We start from the raw sequence: 22,434 nt of genomic DNA, 5'->3' as shown, positions 1-22,434 counted from the left end.
TCTTTTCTTTTCTATTCTTTTTTTTTTTTTTTTTTTTTTTTGTGGGCAACTGTCACCCCAGAGAGAAAGAGGGAGAGAGAAGCACCACCAGCCCAACTCTGTCATTTCCAGTAAGAACTTACAGACTTAATATAGCTGCCTCTGCACTGGTGAGAAGGGGATGGAAATTGTGTGCAGTGCAGAGTGGAAAATACCCCCGATCTAAAGAAGTGCACCGGATTTTGCTTGCTGTTTGTTTGTGTTGTTGCGTGCACGTTAAACACCCGAAGGATCGCCGCTTAATAGAAATGAAACGTGGAGAGGATGACTAACGACAGAACTGTGAATTTGTTCCTTGGAGTTGCTAATTTGCTACCCCGAAGCAACACATATCTCAAGGAGGAAGCGTTTGACTGCTGCTGCTTTCTCCAAAACTGGTGGTTTACCAGATGCATTGTGCTGTATGTGCTCGAACAGATCATTGCTTAGCTGCAGCAGATCGTCAGAGGTAGACAACCAACGTAAGTGCAAAGTTATCCATACACCGTGGTGCATTTCATTAAAAAAAAAGAAAAAAAAACACGCAGGATATTTATCTAGGGAAGGAATCAGTATTTCGGATTCAGTTGATGTTGGTGGCTAAGGCTCACCTACTCGCTGTCTCTGCATCCATACCTGCATCACTCTGCTGGAAGTAATCACGGGCATCAGCTACCGTGCAGCTTAATGCAGATAAGATTAGTGCTCAGTGGCTGACCGGTGCCGCCAAACTGTAGATGCTGAGAGCCTTGCACCCGTTTAATTCGCGGTTAGCAGAGCATGTAAGCAGAAGTCTTTCTCTTGCTTTTTTTTTTTTTTTAACCTGCATTATTAGTCTGCAGTATTTATGTGTGGCAGCTGCTAATAACATCCTGAAGGGAGATCAGTGTCAATGGGGAAAGGCTGCACCTTTTTCCTCCTCCCATCATCAGAAAATATATCCCCCCTCCTCCCCTCCCCCCCGCCGTAAACATACTGGCTTCTCCTAAGTTGCATTTGGAAATTCTAGCCCCCTGATTTAGGCTATAGCTAAAAACAAACAAAGTTAAATGTTTTAAACATAAGGAGAAGTATCCAACAGCTGGAGGGGAAACGTTGAGCTGAGAGTGTAAAAAACTGTAAGTCCTGTTATTGTCTCATCAGTTAATAGGGATGTGAAGTAGCCAGTGACGACTGCTGCAGCAGCAGCATGTCCGGGTGGTTATTTCCCAGTATGATAGCAATAGAGGGGGATGCAAGACACAAGGAGCAAAAAAAAGATATAGATAACAAGAGCAAAAAAATAGGTGTGGAAGCAAACAACAAATTACATTTGGCAGCTGACATAACAGTTAGCAGAGAATCCAGAAGAAGTACAGGAAGGTTTTTCACTTGCACCAAATGACTGGGTGGAGGAGAGTGAAGGGGGGAATGCACGTTACGGATTACACGGTGTACCAAGAAATTATTCAGAAAGTATGTGTCGAAACTGTAGCTACCCTTAATCCTGCAAGTAATTATTTCCATTCTTGCTCTGTGCAAATGAGGCCAACGGGATATTGGTGCATTCATCTGGGGGGATTGCTAGTGAAAGGGAGCAGTAGGAAAATGTACTGCTGCAAGTGTGCACTGCAAAAACAAGTAGTAGTTGGAAATTATGGATTTGTTGTGCCTTAGAAAAAACAATAATGCTGTTCTGTGTGGTTGTGTTGACAGTGCTGTCTCCAAATAAGAAATGAGATGTAATGCATCCTGCAGTCCATGCATGCCTCCTCTTGCAAATCGCGCATCATTCCTCCGTGGAAACCTTTAAGTCCTAAAATCCAGGAAAAGAGAATAAAAACATTATCATGGACCTGAGGGATTTTTACCTGTTGGCCGCTCTGATTGCCTGTTTAAGGTTGGATTCTGCTATAGCTCAAGAACTTATTTACACTATTAGAGAGGAGCTGCCTGAAAATGTACCCATAGGAAACATACCAAAGGATCTGAACATTTCTCACATCAATGCTGCCACGGGGACCAGCGCCAGCCTTGTCTACAGACTGGTGTCTAAAGCGGGGGATGCCCCTCTGGTCAAGGTGTCCAGTACCACCGGGGAGATCTTTACGACGTCTAACAGAATAGACAGAGAAAAACTCTGTGCTGGAGCTTCCTATGCAGAAGAAAATGAGTGTTTCTTTGAACTTGAAGTGGTGATTCTCCCCAATGACTTCTTTAGGCTGATCAAAATAAAAATCATTGTAAAGGATACTAATGACAATGCACCTATGTTTCCATCCCCTGTCATCAATATCTCCATACCAGAAAACACTCTGATCAACAGTCGTTTTCCAATCCCATCAGCCACAGATCCTGACACAGGTTTCAACGGTGTGCAGCACTACGAGTTGTTAAATGGACAGAGTGTCTTTGGACTGGATATTGTAGAAACTCCAGAAGGAGAGAAATGGCCTCAGCTGATTGTGCAGCAGAACTTGGATAGAGAGCAAAAGGACACCTATGTGATGAAAATCAAAGTGGAGGATGGAGGTACCCCCCAGAAATCCAGCACAGCTATCCTGCAAGTCACAGTAAGTGATGTCAATGATAATAGGCCAGTTTTTAAAGAGAGTCAAGTAGAGGTTCATATACCAGAGAATGCCCCTGTAGGCACTTCTGTAATTCAACTTCATGCTACAGATGCAGATATAGGAAGCAATGCAGAAATCAGATATATTTTTGGTGCCCAAGTTGCCCCTGCAACCAAAAGATTTTTTGCTTTAAACAACACCACGGGGCTGATTACAGTTCAGAGGTCCTTAGATCGAGAAGAGACTGCTATTCACAAAGTGACAGTGCTGGCTAGTGATGGTAGCTCTACTCCAGCTCGAGCAACTGTTACCATCAATGTCACTGATGTAAATGATAACCCTCCTAACATAGACCTCAGGTACATAATAAGTCCCATCAATGGCACAGTGTACTTATCTGAGAAAGATCCTGTCAATACAAAGATTGCCCTAATTACAGTTTCAGATAAGGACACTGATGTGAATGGCAAAGTGATCTGTTTCATTGAGAGAGAGGTCCCCTTTCACTTGAAGGCAGTTTATGACAACCAGTATTTGTTAGAGACCTCTTCCTTGTTGGACTATGAGGGCACCAAAGAATTCAGCTTTAAAATTGTTGCTTCTGATTCTGGCAAGCCCAGTTTGAACCAGACTGCCCTGGTAAGAGTTAAACTGGAGGATGAAAATGACAACCCTCCGATTTTCAGCCAGCCTGTAATTGAGCTGTCAGTTTCTGAAAACAACCGTCGTGGTCTATACTTAACAACTATTAGTGCCACAGATGAAGACAGTGGGAAAAATGCAGACATTGTTTATCAGCTTGGCCCTAATGCCTCCTTTTTCGATCTGGATCGAAAGACAGGAGTTTTGACAGCCTCCAGAGTTTTTGACAGAGAAGAACAAGAACGTTTCATTTTCACTGTTACAGCCAGAGACAATGGCACCCCTCCTTTGCAGAGTCAAGCAGCTGTAATTGTTACTGTCCTGGATGAAAATGACAACAGTCCCAAATTTACTCATAATCACTTTCAATTTTTCGTATCGGAGAACTTACCAAAGTATAGCACTGTGGGGGTGATAACGGTGACTGATGCAGATGCTGGGGAAAATAAAGCGGTGACCCTTTCCATCCTGAATGACAATGAAAACTTTGTGCTGGATCCTTTCTCTGGAGTTATAAAGTCCAATGTTTCTTTTGATCGAGAACAGCAGAGCTCCTACACCTTTGATGTTAAGGCAATTGATGGAGGACAACCACCTCGCTCTTCTACAGCAAAAGTAACCATAAATGTCATGGATGTTAATGATAACAGCCCCGTTGTCATCTACCCACCTTCCAATACTTCTTTTAAGCTAGTGCCGCTTTCAGCAATTCCAGGATCAGTAGTAGCAGAAGTATTTGCTGTGGATATAGACACTGGAATGAATGCTGAACTTAAGTATACGATTGTAAGTGGAAATAACAAAGGTTTGTTTCGTATTGACCCAGTGACAGGTAATATCACTCTGGAAGAAAAACCAACTCCTAATGATGTGGGGCTGCATCGTTTAGTGGTCAACATAAGTGATTTGGGTTATCCCAAATCCTTGCATACTCTTGTGCTTGTATTTTTGTATGTAAATGATACTGCTGGAAATGCCTCTTATATTTATGACTTGATACGCAGGACTATGGAAACACCTTTGGACCGGAACATAGGGGACAGTAGCCAGCCCTACCAAAATGAGGACTATCTCACGATCATGATTGCTATTGTGGCAGGTGCTATGGTTGTCATAGTGGTGATATTTGTCACAGTTCTCGTGCGCTGTCGACATGCATCCAGATTCAAAGCAGCCCAAAGGAGCAAGCAGGGTGCTGAGTGGATGTCTCCCAATCAGGAGAACAAGCAAAACAAGAAAAAGAAAAGGAAGAAAAGGAAATCTCCGAAGAGTTCTCTTTTGAACTTTGTGACCATTGAGGAGTCCAAACCTGATGATGCAGTTCATGAACCTATCAATGGGACAATAAGCCTTCCAGCGGAGCTGGAGGAGCAAAGTATAGGAAGATTTGACTGGGGCACAGCACCACCAACAACCTTTAAGCCTAACAGTCCTGATCTTGCCAAGCATTACAAATCTGCCTCTCCACAGTCTGCTTTTCATCTCAAACCTGACACTCCAGTTTCAGTGAAAAAGCACCATGTGATTCAGGAACTCCCGTTGGACAACACCTTTGTTGGTGGTTGTGACACCCTTTCCAAACGCTCTTCCACTAGTTCAGATCACTTCAGTGCCTCAGAGTGCAGTTCCCAAGGAGGCTTCAAGACAAAGGGCCCCTTACACACCAGACAGGTAAACGAGCACTTTTACTGGTCTATAAGTACTGCATACAAGTGCCCGGTCAACCAGTATTAAAGTGCCAGTATGTTTTTTGTTTCAGTCTAATTTTTTCTTAGTTATACTGTGGGGGGAACAAAAAATCCCAACAAAAATCTTGACCCCTTTATCATTTACCCGGGGCTCAACCATGCATTTGCAAAATGCCTCTGATACTTCACATTTTAAAGAATACTGATTGTTAAAGGACTGTATGCATTTGTGCACATGCACATGCATGTGTATTATAAAAAAAAAGAAAAACTTTTTTTTTCTCCCCAGTATTTGACTGCCCAAATGTAAAAGTTATTGAAGAAGAAAATCTGTTTCCTTACATGCCAAATTTCACTCATAAAATTTGATTGTTTCAAGATTAAAAGGATATGTACATTCAATTTCAAATTTAAAAGTGAGTTAGCTTGAGTTTCTTTTATAGCTCCAACTGATTTGGAACATTCTTGAGTTATTGTTGCTAAAGGGGTTAATTTTTTTCCCTAACAAAGACAGCAGAATTTCCAACTTCATCTGTGAAGCACGTGGTTTGTTGGTAGGATATAACTAAGCCATATGGAAGTCTTCCTCTGTTTTGAGTTCAAATGATTTTGTTGTAATAGATTAAAGTTGGTATCTCATAGACAGTTTGTTGCATGTTTTAAAAATGGCCAAAGCATACTGTCGAAAGGAATGCATTCTCTGAATACATCTGAATTATGCAGAAAAAGCCAGCCCATTGTAAATATTTTCTCATCTTAGTAATGCATAAGTGATCTGTCATAACTCATTTTAAACTGTGAAATATGCCATATGAAGAGGGATTAGGAGGCTGAGAAACTCATATTTCAACCAAATCCAGCATTAGTTTTTCTTAGGTCTAATAATTCCTTGCTAATAAAGATTTAAATGCAGCACTGTCTAATTTATTTTATTGGTGCTTATCTTTTGCCGCTAAATTAGAATGTCAATATAGCCTGTAGATGGCACTAAGGTACTATGTCGCTTATGCTGGCCAGATGCCAGTCCTGCAGTAGATAGGAAAAGGGGGAAGGGAAGGATCAAGCTGATATTACAGCCAAAGAACCTTTTATTTAATGATAGTTGCACTGGAGTGGCCAATAGTTAAGCTTGTGTGTTTGCAAAGGAGCTTTCTTAGTGCTTAGCTTTCACTGCACCAACTTTTTAGGTGTTAGCGATCACGTTCATATTCCTGCTGATGTTGTACCCTCCAAGTTATGGTGATTTGTCTGAATTTATTAGGGCTATGGATCTTAGAGAATTGAGCGAGACACGTTTAAGCTTGTCTTTGCAAAAAGATTTTGACAGTAGCCAAGTTTAGGATAAAGTCATTCTCTTGCTGTTGCATTAGCCTTATCTAAGATGAATGTGATGTTCCCAGAACTGTGTCTTGACTTTGGGTGTCTGTAAGGTGTCACGCTAACAAGATACTAAGAATAAAACAAGCACTTCTGAGGCAGGTCTGTTAAGGTAACTGCTTTAAAACTACTCATACTTAAAATGAGACACCAAAAAACACCTTAGAAATTTCTCACAAAACCTTTCAAAGGACTTTAAAGCATGGTAAACTCTCGGAGCAGTGTTCAGGCTGTTATGCAGCACCATATACATACTGTCAGCGTAAGTTAAAAAACATAGCTGTTTTTTTAAAAAGATCTTGAGTGTAGAAGAGCTCTGGATAATCTGCAGTTACGTGGCTGAAGTTTTCATGAGAAGAATTTTCTTCCCCCATTTTAGTTACAAAATGTAACACCCCCCACCCACACACTCCTTTTCTGTGCAGAGATGTTGTTAATTTAGCTGAAATTAGCTTTCCAAACTCTATTAGGAGACTCAGACTTAATCCCCCCACAGCATTTTGAGGCAGTTAAGATCAGAAAAGTGATTCACCTGACAGAATGCATAAGCTCTGCACAGTGACATTGAGTATGAGAAGAAAAAAGGACACAACATTTTCAGACTCACCAATGTTCATTTCATTAAATACACTGGCTTCAGTTTAATAATAGTATCAGTATATTTATAGTTTTGTATATGGACCTGATTCAAATCCCATTCTAGTCTTACTAAATCCTTTTGAAGCTAGTGGATACTCATATCATATGATTTGGATCACTCCCTGCAAAAGCTGTAATATAAGTGAAAATGCAGCTCTTTCCTAGGTAGACAATTATTTAAATTGATCTTGTGTATTTTTAGTCTGTGGGGAAAGAGGAAATGGTGTCTTTTTTTTCAATGATAAATGTTACAGGAAGTAAGCTTTTTATGTTCACTTGTCACTTTTGGCTGGAGGAGTACAGCCAGCAATGTTAGTAATTATTAACAGTCTTAATTTTATTCTATCTGTAATTCCTGAATTTAGGATGCATCTTGGCTAATATTCATTGGCACTGGAATTAAATACACTTTCATAGGTCTTTTTTTTTAGACATGTTATAGAGGATGGCAAGTATTCAATCTTAAACTCTTATAGCATAGTATGAAATACTAATGTCACAGTCTCTGAAGAACATTTTTTAAACTCCTTTATGAAGAGATATTTAATTCTGTGTCACTGTACTGTTTTCTTGAGGTTTAAAATGATTAATTTCTCTATAGTTTGTGTTAGAAGTTGTAATAAGAATATAGGAATTCACCTATACCTTCAGAAAGTTTTCTTTATGTGGTTTGGAAAGGGTGTGGGAATTGTTGTTGGGAGTGTTAAGATAGGGAAAGAAGAAATATGAGATTTATATATATCTAAGAAATACTAGCATCCTCCATTTTTACTTACAGTTTTTTTCAGTTCAAGGAAAATACACATACAATATATGTTGCAGGTAAATTAAACTTAACAGCGAGCTGAGACCCAAGTCCACACTTGGACTGTATTCAAGCAAAAACCCATTACCTTGAATGGGATTTTGGCCCTAGAAATCTGTTAGAAATGCGTCTTAGGTAAGAAAGCTTATAGAATTCAGAAATAGATTGTTCAATATAAATTTCTCAGTATTTTTTTGCTGGGCAATTTCTGTGCAATTGTCAATAAATGTAGTGGAAATTCTGTGGTTAAGTCTTCACATATCACTTTGAATTGCACAGGTTGATGTTTCAGAAGTATCCAGTATAAAAACCAAAGCATTCTTCAAGTGCCTATGTTGCAGAAAACCTGGTGGATGCTCTGAGAAGAGCATTTTTGAATACTTGAACTTGGGATTGTTCTAAGTGCTAATTAACATAATTAGGAGTATGGAAAGGATGTTACACAGCACCAGCTCATATAGCTAAGCTTCCAAAATCAGTATTATGACTCATAAAGAATACTGAAATCTATGCAGGCTTCTCAATCAGTGTTCTTTTCAGTATTTGATTGAACTTTAAAATGCATTTCAAATTTAGTAAGTCACTACACCAAACAACTACACAGAAATATAGTAGAAGACAACATGTTGTATTCTTCTATGTGAAAGACCTTTTATAAAAAGCAAATAAACAAAAAACTCCTACTCACTGCCAGTAGATTAACAATAGATTAAATAATAAGGCAAAATGTGGCCAATTTACTATGGTTATCCCAGTTTTAAATTATAATAACTTCATTTAATCAGATTTGAAATACAGCAGTGACAAATAACACAGGTCTGAAAATATCTATCAGTAAGGGTTATGAGCAAAATCTTCAGTCTTCATTCCTAATCAAATAGCATTTAGACATGTGCTTAACTTTCATTTAAAGTCAGCGAGACTGAAGTTGATCCTTAAAGTCCAAATGACTTTAAAGGCCGCCTTCAATAAAGGTAGCCGTAAGCATATTCTAAGCACTTTTCTGTATCAAGATGATAATTTATTAATTCTGGCAATGTGCACAGTTCTAATAGATTCAGGAAAGCTAAATATATGTTAGCACTGTCCCTTTATTTCTGTGCTCTGATGGCAGCAAGTAAGGATTTAGGGCTTGACTGACACATTAAATGCATTCCATACTAAGATATATTTCTAATCATATAGTCAATAACATAAGCTCTGTGGAGCTTGCTTTAATCCTTTTTCAGTCAACGGACTTCTTGCCTGATCAAGGAATGAGTAGCCAGGCTCCCACTGATCAATGCAGATCACTTACACTTTCTGTGGCAAATGCAGTTGATGTTGCCTTACTCTGGAGTGTTTAAATTTGTAACTTTAGGATTTATGTAAGAGAAAAGAAAAGCTGAGAACATTAATGACTCTGATACATTGGGAGTGGCAATTTCAAGGTGCATAAGATGATGGAAATCCGCATTGGAATAGCAGTGCAGAACCTACATCACCTGCAAATATTAAAATTCTGTAACCATAGCATTCCATAATTCTGTATGTGGTATTATTTTTAGTGGCACTGTTTTACAGCTTAGTAGAAAAAAATACAATTCTGGTGTTTCTTTTTCTTTTTATGTTTTCTTTGTTTTATATGTTAGCATGGGTATTAGTCTTGGATGAGGACGAATGGAAAATGTCTGCATGTAAAATTCAATTGGTTTTGAGTTATATATATTTATATATATATATGTATACTAAAATATTAGAAATGCTGAAAACGTATAATATATTTTTTCTATCCTTGTATAACGGAAAAATAGGTTAACGGATTTTGCTCAACTGTCTAAAGAAATTTGTCTTTGAACTGAGACCAAGCATGGAAAATTTCAGCTGAAAAGAAGAATTTTTGCAGAAAGTAAAGAGCATGTGAAAACTGGGGGTTATAATGGGAATCTGAACATAACCTTAAGCTATAATACCATTTTCAATAGTGACAGTAGAAATGCTAAAACTAGAGTAGGGAACATTTTTTGTATGCAGATACAAACAGTAAAACCTTAGCAAGCTTCCTTTCTCTTTAAATCAGTTTCCCATGCAAAAGATTTTTTTCTGAATCACTGGGGTTGCTTCTGTCCTGAATGTGCAAAGCTGAAGTTTCACAAATGCTAATACATTTGTGCCACACCTGGGACAGAGAATTGGATCCTGAGACTTTAATACTACTGGAATTCTGTGATAATGTTCTTTGTATATAGGAACAAGGAAGGATCTTTCTAGTTTCCATTTCAGATTTTCACTTCCAAACAATCTATTCTTCTAGCACAGCAAAACCATATCAGCCACACTTTATTGACAGCAATTTTATTGTAGCCAGAGGCTTACAGTAAGCTGTTTATTTCTGTTCCCTAACTCAGTTGACAGCAATTGGGGAATTAATTTTCTTGCCCCTGATGTGCTTTCTTGGGTATAAACAACAGATGTTAAAGATATGAAAACTATGACCCATTTACGTTCAGCAACTTTTTAAGTACAGAGTCTACCTGTCTGAAGTTCATCTTTCAAATCTTAGGAAAATTGTTTCATCAGTTCTAGAATTCTCATTTTTGCAATAGAACTTTTCATCTATTTATGAGAAATATACTGCATATTACATAGAAGGAAAAAATACATAATACCTAATAGACCAATCCTCATCTAGGCAGATTCAACCCAAGAGTAGCTGGGTTCAAGTTTCATTTATTTCATAATGTGCTGTAACTTCTTACTCCAGGACTTATTTGCACCTAACATACAGAATGTAACTGACCAAAAGGACATAACATGTTCTGTAAGATCTAACAGGAATTATAGGTGATAGCTGCATTTTTACTCTCACCTTCTTCCTCAAAATATCATGGTGGTCTTTAAAATCTATACTTCGAAGTTTCTTCTGTTGCTGCTCAAGCACAGCCATTTCACATACATTCTGTAATGCTGGTATTGACTCCATATCAGTGCTTAAGGAAAAAAAAAAACAAAAACCATATATTATTTTCTTCTTCTTTTATCTCTGCTTTGACTTTACAGCCTGTGGTGGAATGTATGTAAAATGATTTATCCCAATAGAGTGATATAGACATTTAGTCAGTTCATTTCTGGCTTGTAAGAGATAACATTCCACTGGCTGGAAAAAGATTTTTCCAGGCTGCAGATAAGAAAACAATGGATACTATCTTATTTTACGGAAGTATGTCTATAAAAAAACTGAGGGGGCATCTTTTGTTTATTTGCATTGGTGTCTTTTAGGAAGACATTTGCAATGTAAGTGTTAGTGTTGTACCTAATTGAGATTTTAAGTGTTTGTCTAGACAGCAAATACATATCATCTTAAATTCCTTTGCTCCATTATAATTAAAATATCATATAAAATAGCTCCTTCTAATATAGTTGCAATAATTTTTAATTTTGTTGTAATGGATTGTGTTCCAGTGAGCTATAAACTCTCTCTGGCAACAGAAATAGCCATTTCTGACAAAAGACACCTTAAACTGGTATAATTGCCATACTATATTGGTTGTGCTAATATGAAAACTTATAAACAAATAAATGAAATTTTTTTGCAAAGCCACGTTGTTGCAGTGGTACAAAACCATGTGTAGATTATTCCTGTGAGCTAACTATTCAGAGAAGCGTTTGGCCCACTCTAACTTATATATTCATGTTGATCACACTAAAAAAAATCCGGAGTTTCAGATCTTGGAAAGATTTGGCCTGATTTCTCATTTCAGTTTTCAGTTTTGTGAGTGCCATGAATTATGAGCGATGATACAGACAGAGGTGCTTGCAAATCTGATTTGTAGTCATATTGAGGTATCTAAAATGTAGTAGTCTCAGAAGTTGTGCTTTCATTTTTCCTGTTTATTCCTTTTGCAGCTAATGAGTTGGGTGTGGGATTTGTTTTAAAGTCTTGGCTTAGGTTGTCCTGCATATAATGCAGGAATGTCCTTCTGTTGCACAAAGTGGGAAACTTGAGTCATTCACCATTTGTCAGGAGGTTATCTAGAACTAACTCCAGTTGGCGTACAGATTCTGTAGTTTCCTATGAATTGGTGTTGTAGTTTTGCCATTTCTTTTGCAAAATAGCACACTGAATTTTTTGTGTACAAATATGAAAATTGTTCTGGAGTATGCACACTTACTCCTACAAGAAAAATATAAAGAGCCCTTTCTTACCATAACAGTTGAAAATTTGAAGCCAAATCCCAAACTGGAGTAAATCTGGTAATTTATGCCATCTGCAGTCTTGATGCTAACTTCTTTAGAAAAGCAGTAAGATAACACAGAGATAATATTTTCAAAATCTAAAAAATATGTAAAATGAATTCAGACTCAAGTGTACTTGTATTTTATTTTGAGCTAAATTCGATAAGAAGTAATGGATCAGCTATCAGATTTTTCTTCTTTCCTTGCTTTCCTTCCCCCAGTTCATAAGAACAAGGTCTGGATAGCACTTTAAAACAGCAACCTCTCCCCCCCCCCCCTCCAAAAAATTAAATAGGATATTCATCCTGGCTGATATAGTTGAAAGAAGATAACTATTGATGTTGATTTTTAAAATGTTTAGTTGCCTCAAATTGATATTCTGTTCTCCCTCAGTCCTTACAGCCAAATTGGATGTTAGATACAACTACTTTTATTTGTAATTTTGCAGGATATTCTTAGTACCTCCTAGACTACTATGTGTGTGTTTCTAGTGATAAAATTATGAAATTGCTTTTCTTAATTGGTCCGTAAAAAGATGCTTATACAATATTTTCTATTAAATGAGTTACTTTTAGCCTATGCCTTACATGGTCATATAGCCTTTAAAACACCAAAAAACCTAAGAGGCAGTCCATGTTTCAGTTGTGAATGGTATTTGCCACTCCTGTAGCCTCTCTTTGGTGGGTATCTCACAGTAATTTCTTTTAAATAGCTAAACCTGCTGGAAGCAAAATAATGTTGTATATCTGGACTGTGGATACATGGACAGGTTATAATGGATCTGGAAGGGAATCCCATTAAAATGTCACGTTAAGTTTCTAGGACTATATTTTAAATCTTTTCTCAAAATCTCTGCTCCTTAGAAACTCATAAGATATGGAGGCAATTGTGTTTCAGGTGTAATAGTAGGATATGTGAAATGTAGGATGTATATGTCTCTATACATGATCTACAGATCAGGTTATTCTTACAGGGAGCATTCACTCAGATTCCTTAAGACAAATGAAGGATTTGAAGGAAGTTCTTGAACTTCAGGGTGGAATACTTTAACTACTTAAGTTTCTATGGGTCTCTATTTTCTCCTAGCAACATTCTGGAAGAAAGTTTTAACACCTTGCTTTTACAGGAATAGGTCCAGAAACTCCAGTTATGGGTGCAGATTTGTGAATTTTGATTAAAGAGAGTGCCTCTTTCCTATGTAGAATAAGATGTAAAATCCAAAGGGGGCTAATATTTAATCCATGGTTTTAGCAGGTTTCCATTTAGTGGGCTGGCTTTTGTGAATGCTATTTTCATGCCAACCCCCTGCTTGCAGTATATAATATATATATTTAAACATTATGGTTGCTTCAGGTACCCAAGTTCTGTTGGTGGATCTGGCCTAAATTCTGTAAATGTTGTTCACAAAAATAGGGTATTTCTTCTGTATAATTTTCAACAGTATACTAGCTGGTAGAATCTGTGCATACACTACCTGATATTGCTTCTTTTGATATTATGGTGGGATTCATCACATCTAACTTCTAATTGTACATCAAATCCATGATGCTTCACTGGATTCACAATTTATTCTGTCCTAAAGAAAATATGCTTGTTAAAACTAGTTGCCAAAGTTGAAGGATAAAGCTGCGTGAAATGAATCCTGCACATAATTACCACTGACGAGTATGATCCAGTCCAGATTTCTCACTGAAGTCAATGGAAGGATGTAAGAGTAAGTATTTCTATAGGAAACAATTTTATTTGAATAGTGTATACAGGCACAAAAGTGTATAGTGTCCACAGTTACTTTTGGGAAGGTCACCTGTAGAATATGGATCAAATCCAAAGGTTCCTGAATCAACAGAAAGATTTTTATTGACTTTTTATTAACATGTTATCAGGCTATTTGTGCAGCTGGCTTTTTTTAGGAAGCCAGTGCAGTGAAACACTATTTATTTTGGTTTGGTGCTATTCTGAGTATTTCTGTTTTTCCTTGGTGCTACATGTTTCTTGATACCTCATCCTGTGAATCTACTTTGAGTAGAGATAAGGGAAGTTGTAGGCTTCTGATCTTTAACCTCTGTTATATCTGACCATTCGCATCATAGTGTAAAAATGCTATTCTTACCTCTCAGTTTTAGGTGTGTGTCCATAGCTGTCTGAATTTTCAGTCACTTGTCAGATTGTTTCACTTTTGCCATTTCAAAAATACAGGTCAAAATATCAGTGAAGTGCTAGTCTTACCAGTAACAGAATTTGAAATTGCCTTCAGTTTGTGACAACAGTACCCTATAGCATGGATCATAGTGAAGGCTGCAACATCCCCAGCAGCAGGAGGTAGACCATGCACCAGTAGTAAAGCCGGAGTCATCTCCCATATTTTTAACAACTTCCAGATAAATTAAAAAAAAAAGAAAAGAAAAGAAATCTTCATCTGTCTGAGGGACAGTGAACCTCACCTGTTGAAATTTAATCTCTCCTATGTACAGGAGATGGACTTTCCTATTGGACATTTCATCAGTTTCATTTCACAAAGCTGTTACATCTGTCAAACATTTCAGTGTGAAACGAACACCGTTTTTTTTTGCTTTTGTATGCTACAAGAGCACCAGGTTGTCAATCACCAGAAATACAAAATCAGACGAGATAGATCATCCGCTACTATGATTGGCATTTTATTTTTATGTTACAATCCCCTTTTTCTTCCTCAAGCTGCAATTAGTTAAAAATGGCAATGCCTGCCTTTACTGTGAAAATAGATGAAAAGCATGGATATAGCCAAGGGGTGCTACGCCTGGTTTGCCCTGATCGTGTTTGCCTTATCTTCTGATCCCTACCCTTTTGAGAGTGTTGGTAAAGTCCAGGTGGCCAGTGAAACTGCAGGTGTGTATTGCTATGAATTGTATGAATGAGAATGTGAGTCACATGTCAATGCACTTTAAATATATCGTGTGACTGAGATTTAAATATTCTTACTTTTGTTTTTCTTAATTTTTCTATGGAATTAATACATTGCAACAAACCTCACACAGGCCAAAATATTTAACTGATAAAGTAAGGCCACTTTTGGAGGGGCTGCACAGGCCTTCAGAGTGCATCAAGGCAAATGGACAGTCTAGAACTTTTAACATGTATTTGCATCTCTTAACAATTTTATTTTTTTAATCTGCTTCCCTGATTACAAATCCAAATATTGGTTTCCTAATGTGATTTTTCAAACTCTGGACTAAGAAACTGTTAAAATGCAAGGTGCTTTTCAAGATTGTTAAAAAATTAATGCATTTTTGTGATCCTGTGGTGATATCTATTACTATCTGAACATCTGTGGATTCCACTGTTACACAGCTTTGCTAAAATCTATGGTCTGGCCTTTTTCTGTGCTTTTGCCGTTGATTAAGAAATATTCTAATCCATCACAGGATACTGAGAAACTAATGGCTTCTGGAGTATTTCAGTCTTTAAGCTTCCATTATAGATGATATGAAAAATAGTTGTCATTTGGCTGATGTTTAAATACATCTCTTTCCTTTACTGGATATTGTCACTGTCCTTTCTTGTTTCTCTTTTTAATCTCCTCTTTCGTTCTCTGAGTATATTTATTTTTGCAAAACATATATATGTACATATTAGAAATCTGAAATTTTCCCTCAAATGTATACTGTCACAGTAGAGAAGTGAAACATTTTGTATAAGATCTGTTGTAGCACACCAAACTTATAACTATACATTGCAGTAGGTTGGGACTTATAATGACCCAACTGGCTTCATTAAGAGTTGAAGTATATCCATTTGGAAGCATATTTGAATAGAAGCAGATTATGGGAAGTAAAATACTTTCTAAACTAGCTAGATACTTGCTTTCACTTGTCCCATTTTATTTAAAAGAACCCAGTTAGAACAAATTACAGATATTAATATAAATCTGAGAAGAAAATCCACTTCTGCAATGTGTAAAACACATTTCCCCTATGTAGCTTGGTGGCGTACTAAATTTGGATTGCAAAACTGAGCTGAAGGATTGGCAGAGGAGAAACTGGGGCCAACTTCATAACTGTGGATTTGCAGAAATGTTAACTGGCACAGCTCCTTTTGGTTATAATTGGAACTGAAGGAGTAAATGTATTTGGCCCCAAGTTGCCTATCAAAATCTGAATCATCTCTAAATTAGTGGAATTTATAAGTAGTCAGGGAATTAGTCAGGGTGCTAGTTGCATAGTGTTACATGCATGCATTTTAATGTAATTGATATGATATAGGTATCCCAGATGTGCAAAAGACCTTATTAACAGAGGAGTGGAACTTGCTTCATATGGTATAATACGAATTCATATAGTATTTGTGTGAAACAGGTTCTCTCAGAGCAGGTAACATCTGTATTACAAAAATACACAATAAAAACGCTCTGTATGTATCTTCTACTACTGCTGGAGTACGGTGCAGTCCTGTAGTATCAGTTAGCCTGCTGGATTTCACTAGCTGTTTTTGTAGCCATCCCACACCTGTCATAGTTGAAGCAAGCAGACAAAATAACTCGTAATATATGTTTTGTTTGCTTGCCTTTTTTATAAGGAGATTGTTCATGCTTTTTTCACGAATGGCATAAGACATTCACAATCTGTGATAGGTGTGGTGTCTCACTGAGAGTTATGACAGGAAATTGATTCTGAAAACAAAGACAAAAAATCGTAAATAATCAAAAAGCAGAACATTGGAGATTGCAACTGAGTTACTGGATGGTGCTTCTTGAATTCAGCAATTGCAAGGGAGATTGGAATGAAAGATGAAAACATTTATGTATCTTTACATTTCAAAATGGATAAAAGCTTAGTGTGGATGTCTGGACTTGCAGGAAAACTTAGAATAAGTCTTCTAGTGAGAAAGCTGGCAGCGCTGCTGTGATACACAGAATGTCACTGATCCTCGAGTCTGCTTGTTTAAAGCAGTGTGCTGAGCACTTTCCAACAGGCATGCAGTGCCTACTAAGATGCTTTAGAGATGGTGCGGATCAGCTCCAGACAAAGTACTTCTTGTTGCCATTTGTGATTTTTGTCTGTCATAAATACGTCACAGAAGTAATTCCTGCTTTTAGAACATCCCTTCTTTGAATCAATGGTGACTACATTCAAAAAAAAAAAAAACAACCTCCATTCCCTATCTCATGCTTGGCATTTTTTAACATTTTCATGTCCTAGTGCTGAATAGCAGCTTAACCTGAGAATTCAATTATTGCTGAAGTTCAATTTCAGGAAGCCTCTAGCTACTGAAGAGCATTATAACGTGCTTCCTGATATCCTCAGTAAAGATAGTTGGGGTCAGGAGAGTCCTCTGCATGGTGTCCTGTTGTTTGCTGCTACTCATGACATCTGGAATCTGATAGGGACACTACAACAGCACCTTCAGTTTAAAGCCATAGGCAACAAGCATAACATAGAGAAGCCTTAAGACTGCTTAACATTATGCCATTTCTTCTGCTAGTATAAAACCAGCGTCGGAATAAATTGGCAAGGTTAACTTAATTGTGATCTTCACCTAAGCACTGCCCATGAGACCTCAGACCCAGCAGAGAACCCTAGCTGAAATGTCTAGGGCCTTTTTTTTCAGACTGCTTAAATTTACTGTACTACCTTTAGAAAACAGCAACATAATTCTATTATAGTTTTAAAGCCTTAAACTTTTGCTGCCTGTTTTGGGTCTTCATTGCTTTTACGTGTATACAGCTACACAGATAATGAGAAACCTGCAAAACATGCAGATCATTGCATGTAACATTGCCCTGCAACTATTTACCACCTCATTAGTTTTTTCAATAGCAAAGATAAGTTAGCATTTTGTCATGAAATTTGAACTGCCACCACATCCAGCTGAAACTTATAAGCCAAGGCATAATAACTTTCACAGAGTGCATTAACTCTTGCACGAGAAGATGCAATCTTGTAAATACAAAAAATGCATATGACTACTTATATCTGTGAAACCAATTTCTTTCACATTTTCTCCAGTAAATTTTGCAGCTCTCAGAAATATTTAAAAATACAAAGGGAGAAATTTAGCCCTTGTGTTAATCTGAACAACTCAGTTGACTGAGATAGAATGATCTCATTTACATTTTGACTGTGATGTACACTCATTACTCTTTAAATGTGATGTGCCTTTTTCTCATTTTTGTTAAGGCTGTGTCTTCACTGCAAAAAAGGTATGTTTTACATCAAGATAGACACTGTGAAGTAGCTGTCTAAATGTAAAATCCTTGTGGAAACAAAGAGCGGGTATTTTGTACCTTGATGTAGTTGGTTGAGGTCAGCCCAGAACAATACACCTGGGGTTGATCTCAACTGGCTACATACAGGTGAAACTACAGTACCTTATCATTAGCAGGATTTTATGCTGCACTATCTATTTCAGTGTAAAATCATGTTACACTATGTTGTCATGTAAAGGTGCCTTTGTGAAGGTATGAACTACATTTCTAGTTATTCTGGGCCATTTTACACTTCTAGAGTGATGTAAAGTGCAACTATACCATACTATATATATATATATATATATATATACATAGATATATACACACACACACTGTACTATATGTAAGGCAGAATCATACAGTTAGGACTTGTGGCTGATGTGAAGTAAAGTCATTGCTGGATTTTCACAATTATCCCTGATGATACTAGCAACATTACCCTTAAAAGTTCCTGCCAGGCTTGCAGTACCATCTGTTATAATTCCAATACGCTTTTCTTATCTACTTCTATATTGGTGCTACCCTTTTGCAAATGATGCGTGATTGCATCAATGATAGCAGCTTCATACAATGGATATAACTCAGTCAGCCCCAAAAAGTGGAGTAATAGGAAGCATCAAAATCAAACATTAATTTAACACAGGCCATTAAATTGTGATGGTGATGGTATAGATGTGCCTGTATTCAATTTTTACTGCAGTAAAACACAGTATTTTATAGGAAGCATGATCAGAATAAAATGTTTCTTTCACTGTCTACTCAGTCTTGACAATACATGAGTATAATAGGAACAAAGGACACTTCCTTTGCAACTAAGGTAAGCAGTTCTGAGCATAAGCTGCCTTCTCCAATTTTTGTGTAGTGTGGTATGAGTCTACCTGTTCCTAAGTCTACCTGTTCTTCTCAGTTTGTCTCTCCCACCTTTGTCAGTCTGAAACTGGCCATAAGTTTGAGTTACTGAAGGGTTATCATTCCTTTAAAACAGCCTTAACACTTGCTGTTTATTTTAGGCAAGCAATCTGGATAAACAGTTGTTTTATACCTTGTACTCCTGCTTTAGTTTTTTTTTTTCCTCTCTTATATTTCTTAAAATATTCCTGTACTGCTGTCTTCTCACTTAGTTTTTGATCTAAACTCAATGACTTTTTTTTGTGCTTTCTGCTTCTGAACTTTCTAGATAATTTGCTTGCCTCTTATCTTGCATAGATGCTCCACCCATTTAAGGATCCTTTCCTTTTCAATATCTTTTTTATATATACACTGACCTACAAGAAAGCATATCTGGTTCACAGTCAGTAGTTACTCAGCAGGAGACGTTTCCCACTTGCATGAGATACCTGCTGGCTGCTGCTTCCAATTATGCCATATACTGGAGAGCAGAGCTGTTGAAGTACTAGAGTCAATGTTGTAATCAAACTAGTTAAAAGACACTAAGATACACTAGCAGTATATCATTAAAGGGTCCTGGACTTGTCTGATTTCTGCCATAAGCAAAATACTGACAAGTCCTGCTTTGTTTTGTTGCTTTTTCAGATGGCAAAAAGCTAGACCTACATTCATTATATTGTAAAATCACAACCTTCGAGATCTTGCTGAATCTGCCCTACAGCTATTTATCATATAATTGTAGGGAATGAAAATAACATTTTTCCTTCTACTAGGAATATGTTGCTAACCTTGAGGCAAGATAATGCATAATTTTTATGTATGCCTAGTCTTGCTGTTATATATAGACTGTTTTGAGATGAATCAGTGTTATCATTCCCAGAATTTAGTACTAATGTTTTACCAGAGCCAAGGAGATTTCATATACTTAGGCTCTTGGCTGTGACAATGACCAGGGATCCCAAGTCTGAGTCACGTTTACACTAATGCCACTTTATAGTCATGGAAAAAGGCTAAGAAGATGTTAATATCATTTGCTCCTAAGTTGAGTTTTTTTGTTGAGGTTAGAGCTGCCTGTAGTAATGTATAAAGGCTGTCTGGGCCCAGTTCTGATTTCACAGCCATTAATTTTATATTTGAGAAATTACAGCTATTTCACTGGTATTTTTCACTGATATTTTGCACGTAATCAAGATCTGAATCTGTCTCCTCATGTCTGTGCAATAATCTTTCTTTCTTCTTCCCCAAAACAGCAGTCTATAGGAAATGAAGAGCTCTCTAAGAGTCTTTTCTCTTCCTTGCTGCACACATCCTTCTTTGAGATTTCTTGAGTAATCACTGTTTTTTAATATGAAGCATTAATTCACTTTAAATAGCAAGAACTGGGAAACCTTGGGCTCAGTCCCTCTCCACAATTAAGTTTTTAACCAGCAAATTACCTATCTGATGCTTTTCTAAGCATAGCTCTGGTATAGTATTGTACCCAATATATAGTTCTGACTTCTCAATTTAGTTCAGTTTGTCATAGGTATTGTTTATATCCTTAAAGAGCCAAAGCTGAAATCCTGCTGATAAAGTGCATGGTAGCCGAAGACAAACTAAAAATGCAGATTTAAGCTGTGGTATGGTTCACGGGGTAACCTGCAATGAATAGTTTTAAACACCTTGTAATAATTTCTGATGTTACATGGGTGCTTTCTGGCATGGCTCACTTTTGAGCTATTTATGCATATAGACAGCATTTATTAGGTATTGTCTAGTGATAAACATTTCCGGGATGCAATTTACAATCTGCATTCATTGACTTTGGGTTTTAGCATATTTGTGACACATAACATCTTAAGAACAGCAAGAACAGAATGCAATGTATAGAAATTTTTTAAGGTGTATGCTCATGAAAACAGTTGAATATGCAAACCGGTTACAGCCACAGTTTTAAGGAATAGAATAGTTCCGTATGGAGAGTTGTCAGGGTTGGCTGTATTTTGAGAGAAAGCTTGAGGACATACCAAAATTTTTTATTTCCATCTGTGCCCTTAGCAGAAACTTGTACTGTTATGAAATAGATGTCATTACTTTCTAACCATAGGCGACAAAAGAATCGTGTTCAGTCCAGGGCTTGGTGAGAGTTTGAGGTAGTTAAATAAAACAGTGAAAGGCATCATATGAAGTCCAAAACCATTGAAGCTTCAGTTTATGCTGTTCTAACTTGCTGGGGAAATTTTCTTTAGGGAAAATTAGGGGATTTCTAGTTGATTTAAACTTGATAAATATCGGAAGGTGAGAAGGTTGGATTTACAAGCTCTTGTGGATTGGTGTAGCTGTCTAAAATATGGTTATGAATACAACAGTCCACTTTTGAAGACTTTGCTGAAGCAAAAATATTGGGATAAATTCTGTAGAACATACCTGGGCAAAATGCCCATTTGTTTTATTGAAAATTTTGTCTGATTAAGGTCTGTTTTCCCCTTATCTGCGAGTTTCTTGAACTAACTGTGTTGACTCTGATCCAGTAAAGTAGAGCAAGCTGCTTAATCTGGCACATTAAATAAAAGCTCAGCTGGGAAAGGAATGAAGTATTTTGTCTTTGCATTTCAATTGAGTTGAAACTTATAATTTTAAGCTTAGCCTGTGCTAATCATCTCCTAGCAATGTAACATTTACAAAGTCAGGTGATAGACCGTTGGACTGAATACAAGGATATGATGGGACACATCTTTCCTGCTAATGAAAACACAGATAAATAAACGCAACCCTCAGACTTCCTTATTCAGTTCTTTCAAGTGAGTGAGTTCTGACTTGCAGCACTCCTGCTGTTTGAGTCGTGGACCTTTCTTTTAACACAGACAGTGTATTATGCTAATTTGCGTGCTGGGCAAAGGCCAGTTGAGAATAGCTGAAAGTCTAAAAGCACTTTCACTTTTGACCATGTCCCTGTCTTCAAGCAAGACAGCTAGTGTTGCAAGGTTTGTCACCTAGAGAAGTGTTTTGAGGGCCTTGCACATCTTCCTTAAAACTGTAATGTCTGATTTTCCCCTCATTTGACTTCTTTTCTCCAGTGAAATTACTCATATTTTATACTAGTGTAATAAGCAAGAGTTGGACTTTTTGTTTGTAAAACAAGTGAGCATTTTTTCCACTTGTACTGAGACTTACAATAAATCCTTAGATCTCTGCCAAAAAAATGAAAAGAAATCACCAACTGTTCTGTAACTCTTTAAGCAATTATCACTGAATACACACCATGGTTCTAAATGCAATAAATACATGAAATTTCAGAAAGCAAAATCTAGCACAAATAAACAAATAACTGATGCAAGTACTAACAGTCCTTTTTGATGTTAATACACATCAATTATAAAATCTAAGTACATTGTCAGTAAACCCATA

The 22,434-nt window shown here is 37.1% G+C and overlaps 1 protein-coding gene across 1 annotated transcript in view; it reads left to right on the top strand.

The window, feature by feature from the left end:
• Positions 1-1,785: 1,785 nt before the first annotated feature.
• The window catches only part of PCDH9 (protocadherin 9), a 689,639-nt gene continuing 668,990 nt past the window's right edge, over positions 1,786-22,434 (top strand). Inside the window, exon 1 of the mRNA XM_013951329.2 lies at positions 1,786-4,883. Coding sequence (XP_013806783.1) covers positions 1,848-4,883 — 3,036 coding nt within the window. The 5' untranslated portion in view covers positions 1,786-1,847. The remainder of the gene's footprint in view (positions 4,884-22,434) is intronic.

Source organism: Apteryx mantelli, chromosome 1 (genome assembly GCF_036417845.1).
Source record: "Apteryx mantelli isolate bAptMan1 chromosome 1, bAptMan1.hap1, whole genome shotgun sequence".
Taxonomy (NCBI): Eukaryota; Metazoa; Chordata; class Aves; order Apterygiformes; family Apterygidae; genus Apteryx; species Apteryx mantelli.
Note: the sequence above shows the minus strand (reverse complement) of the source record. Positions and strands in the feature narration are given on the sequence as shown.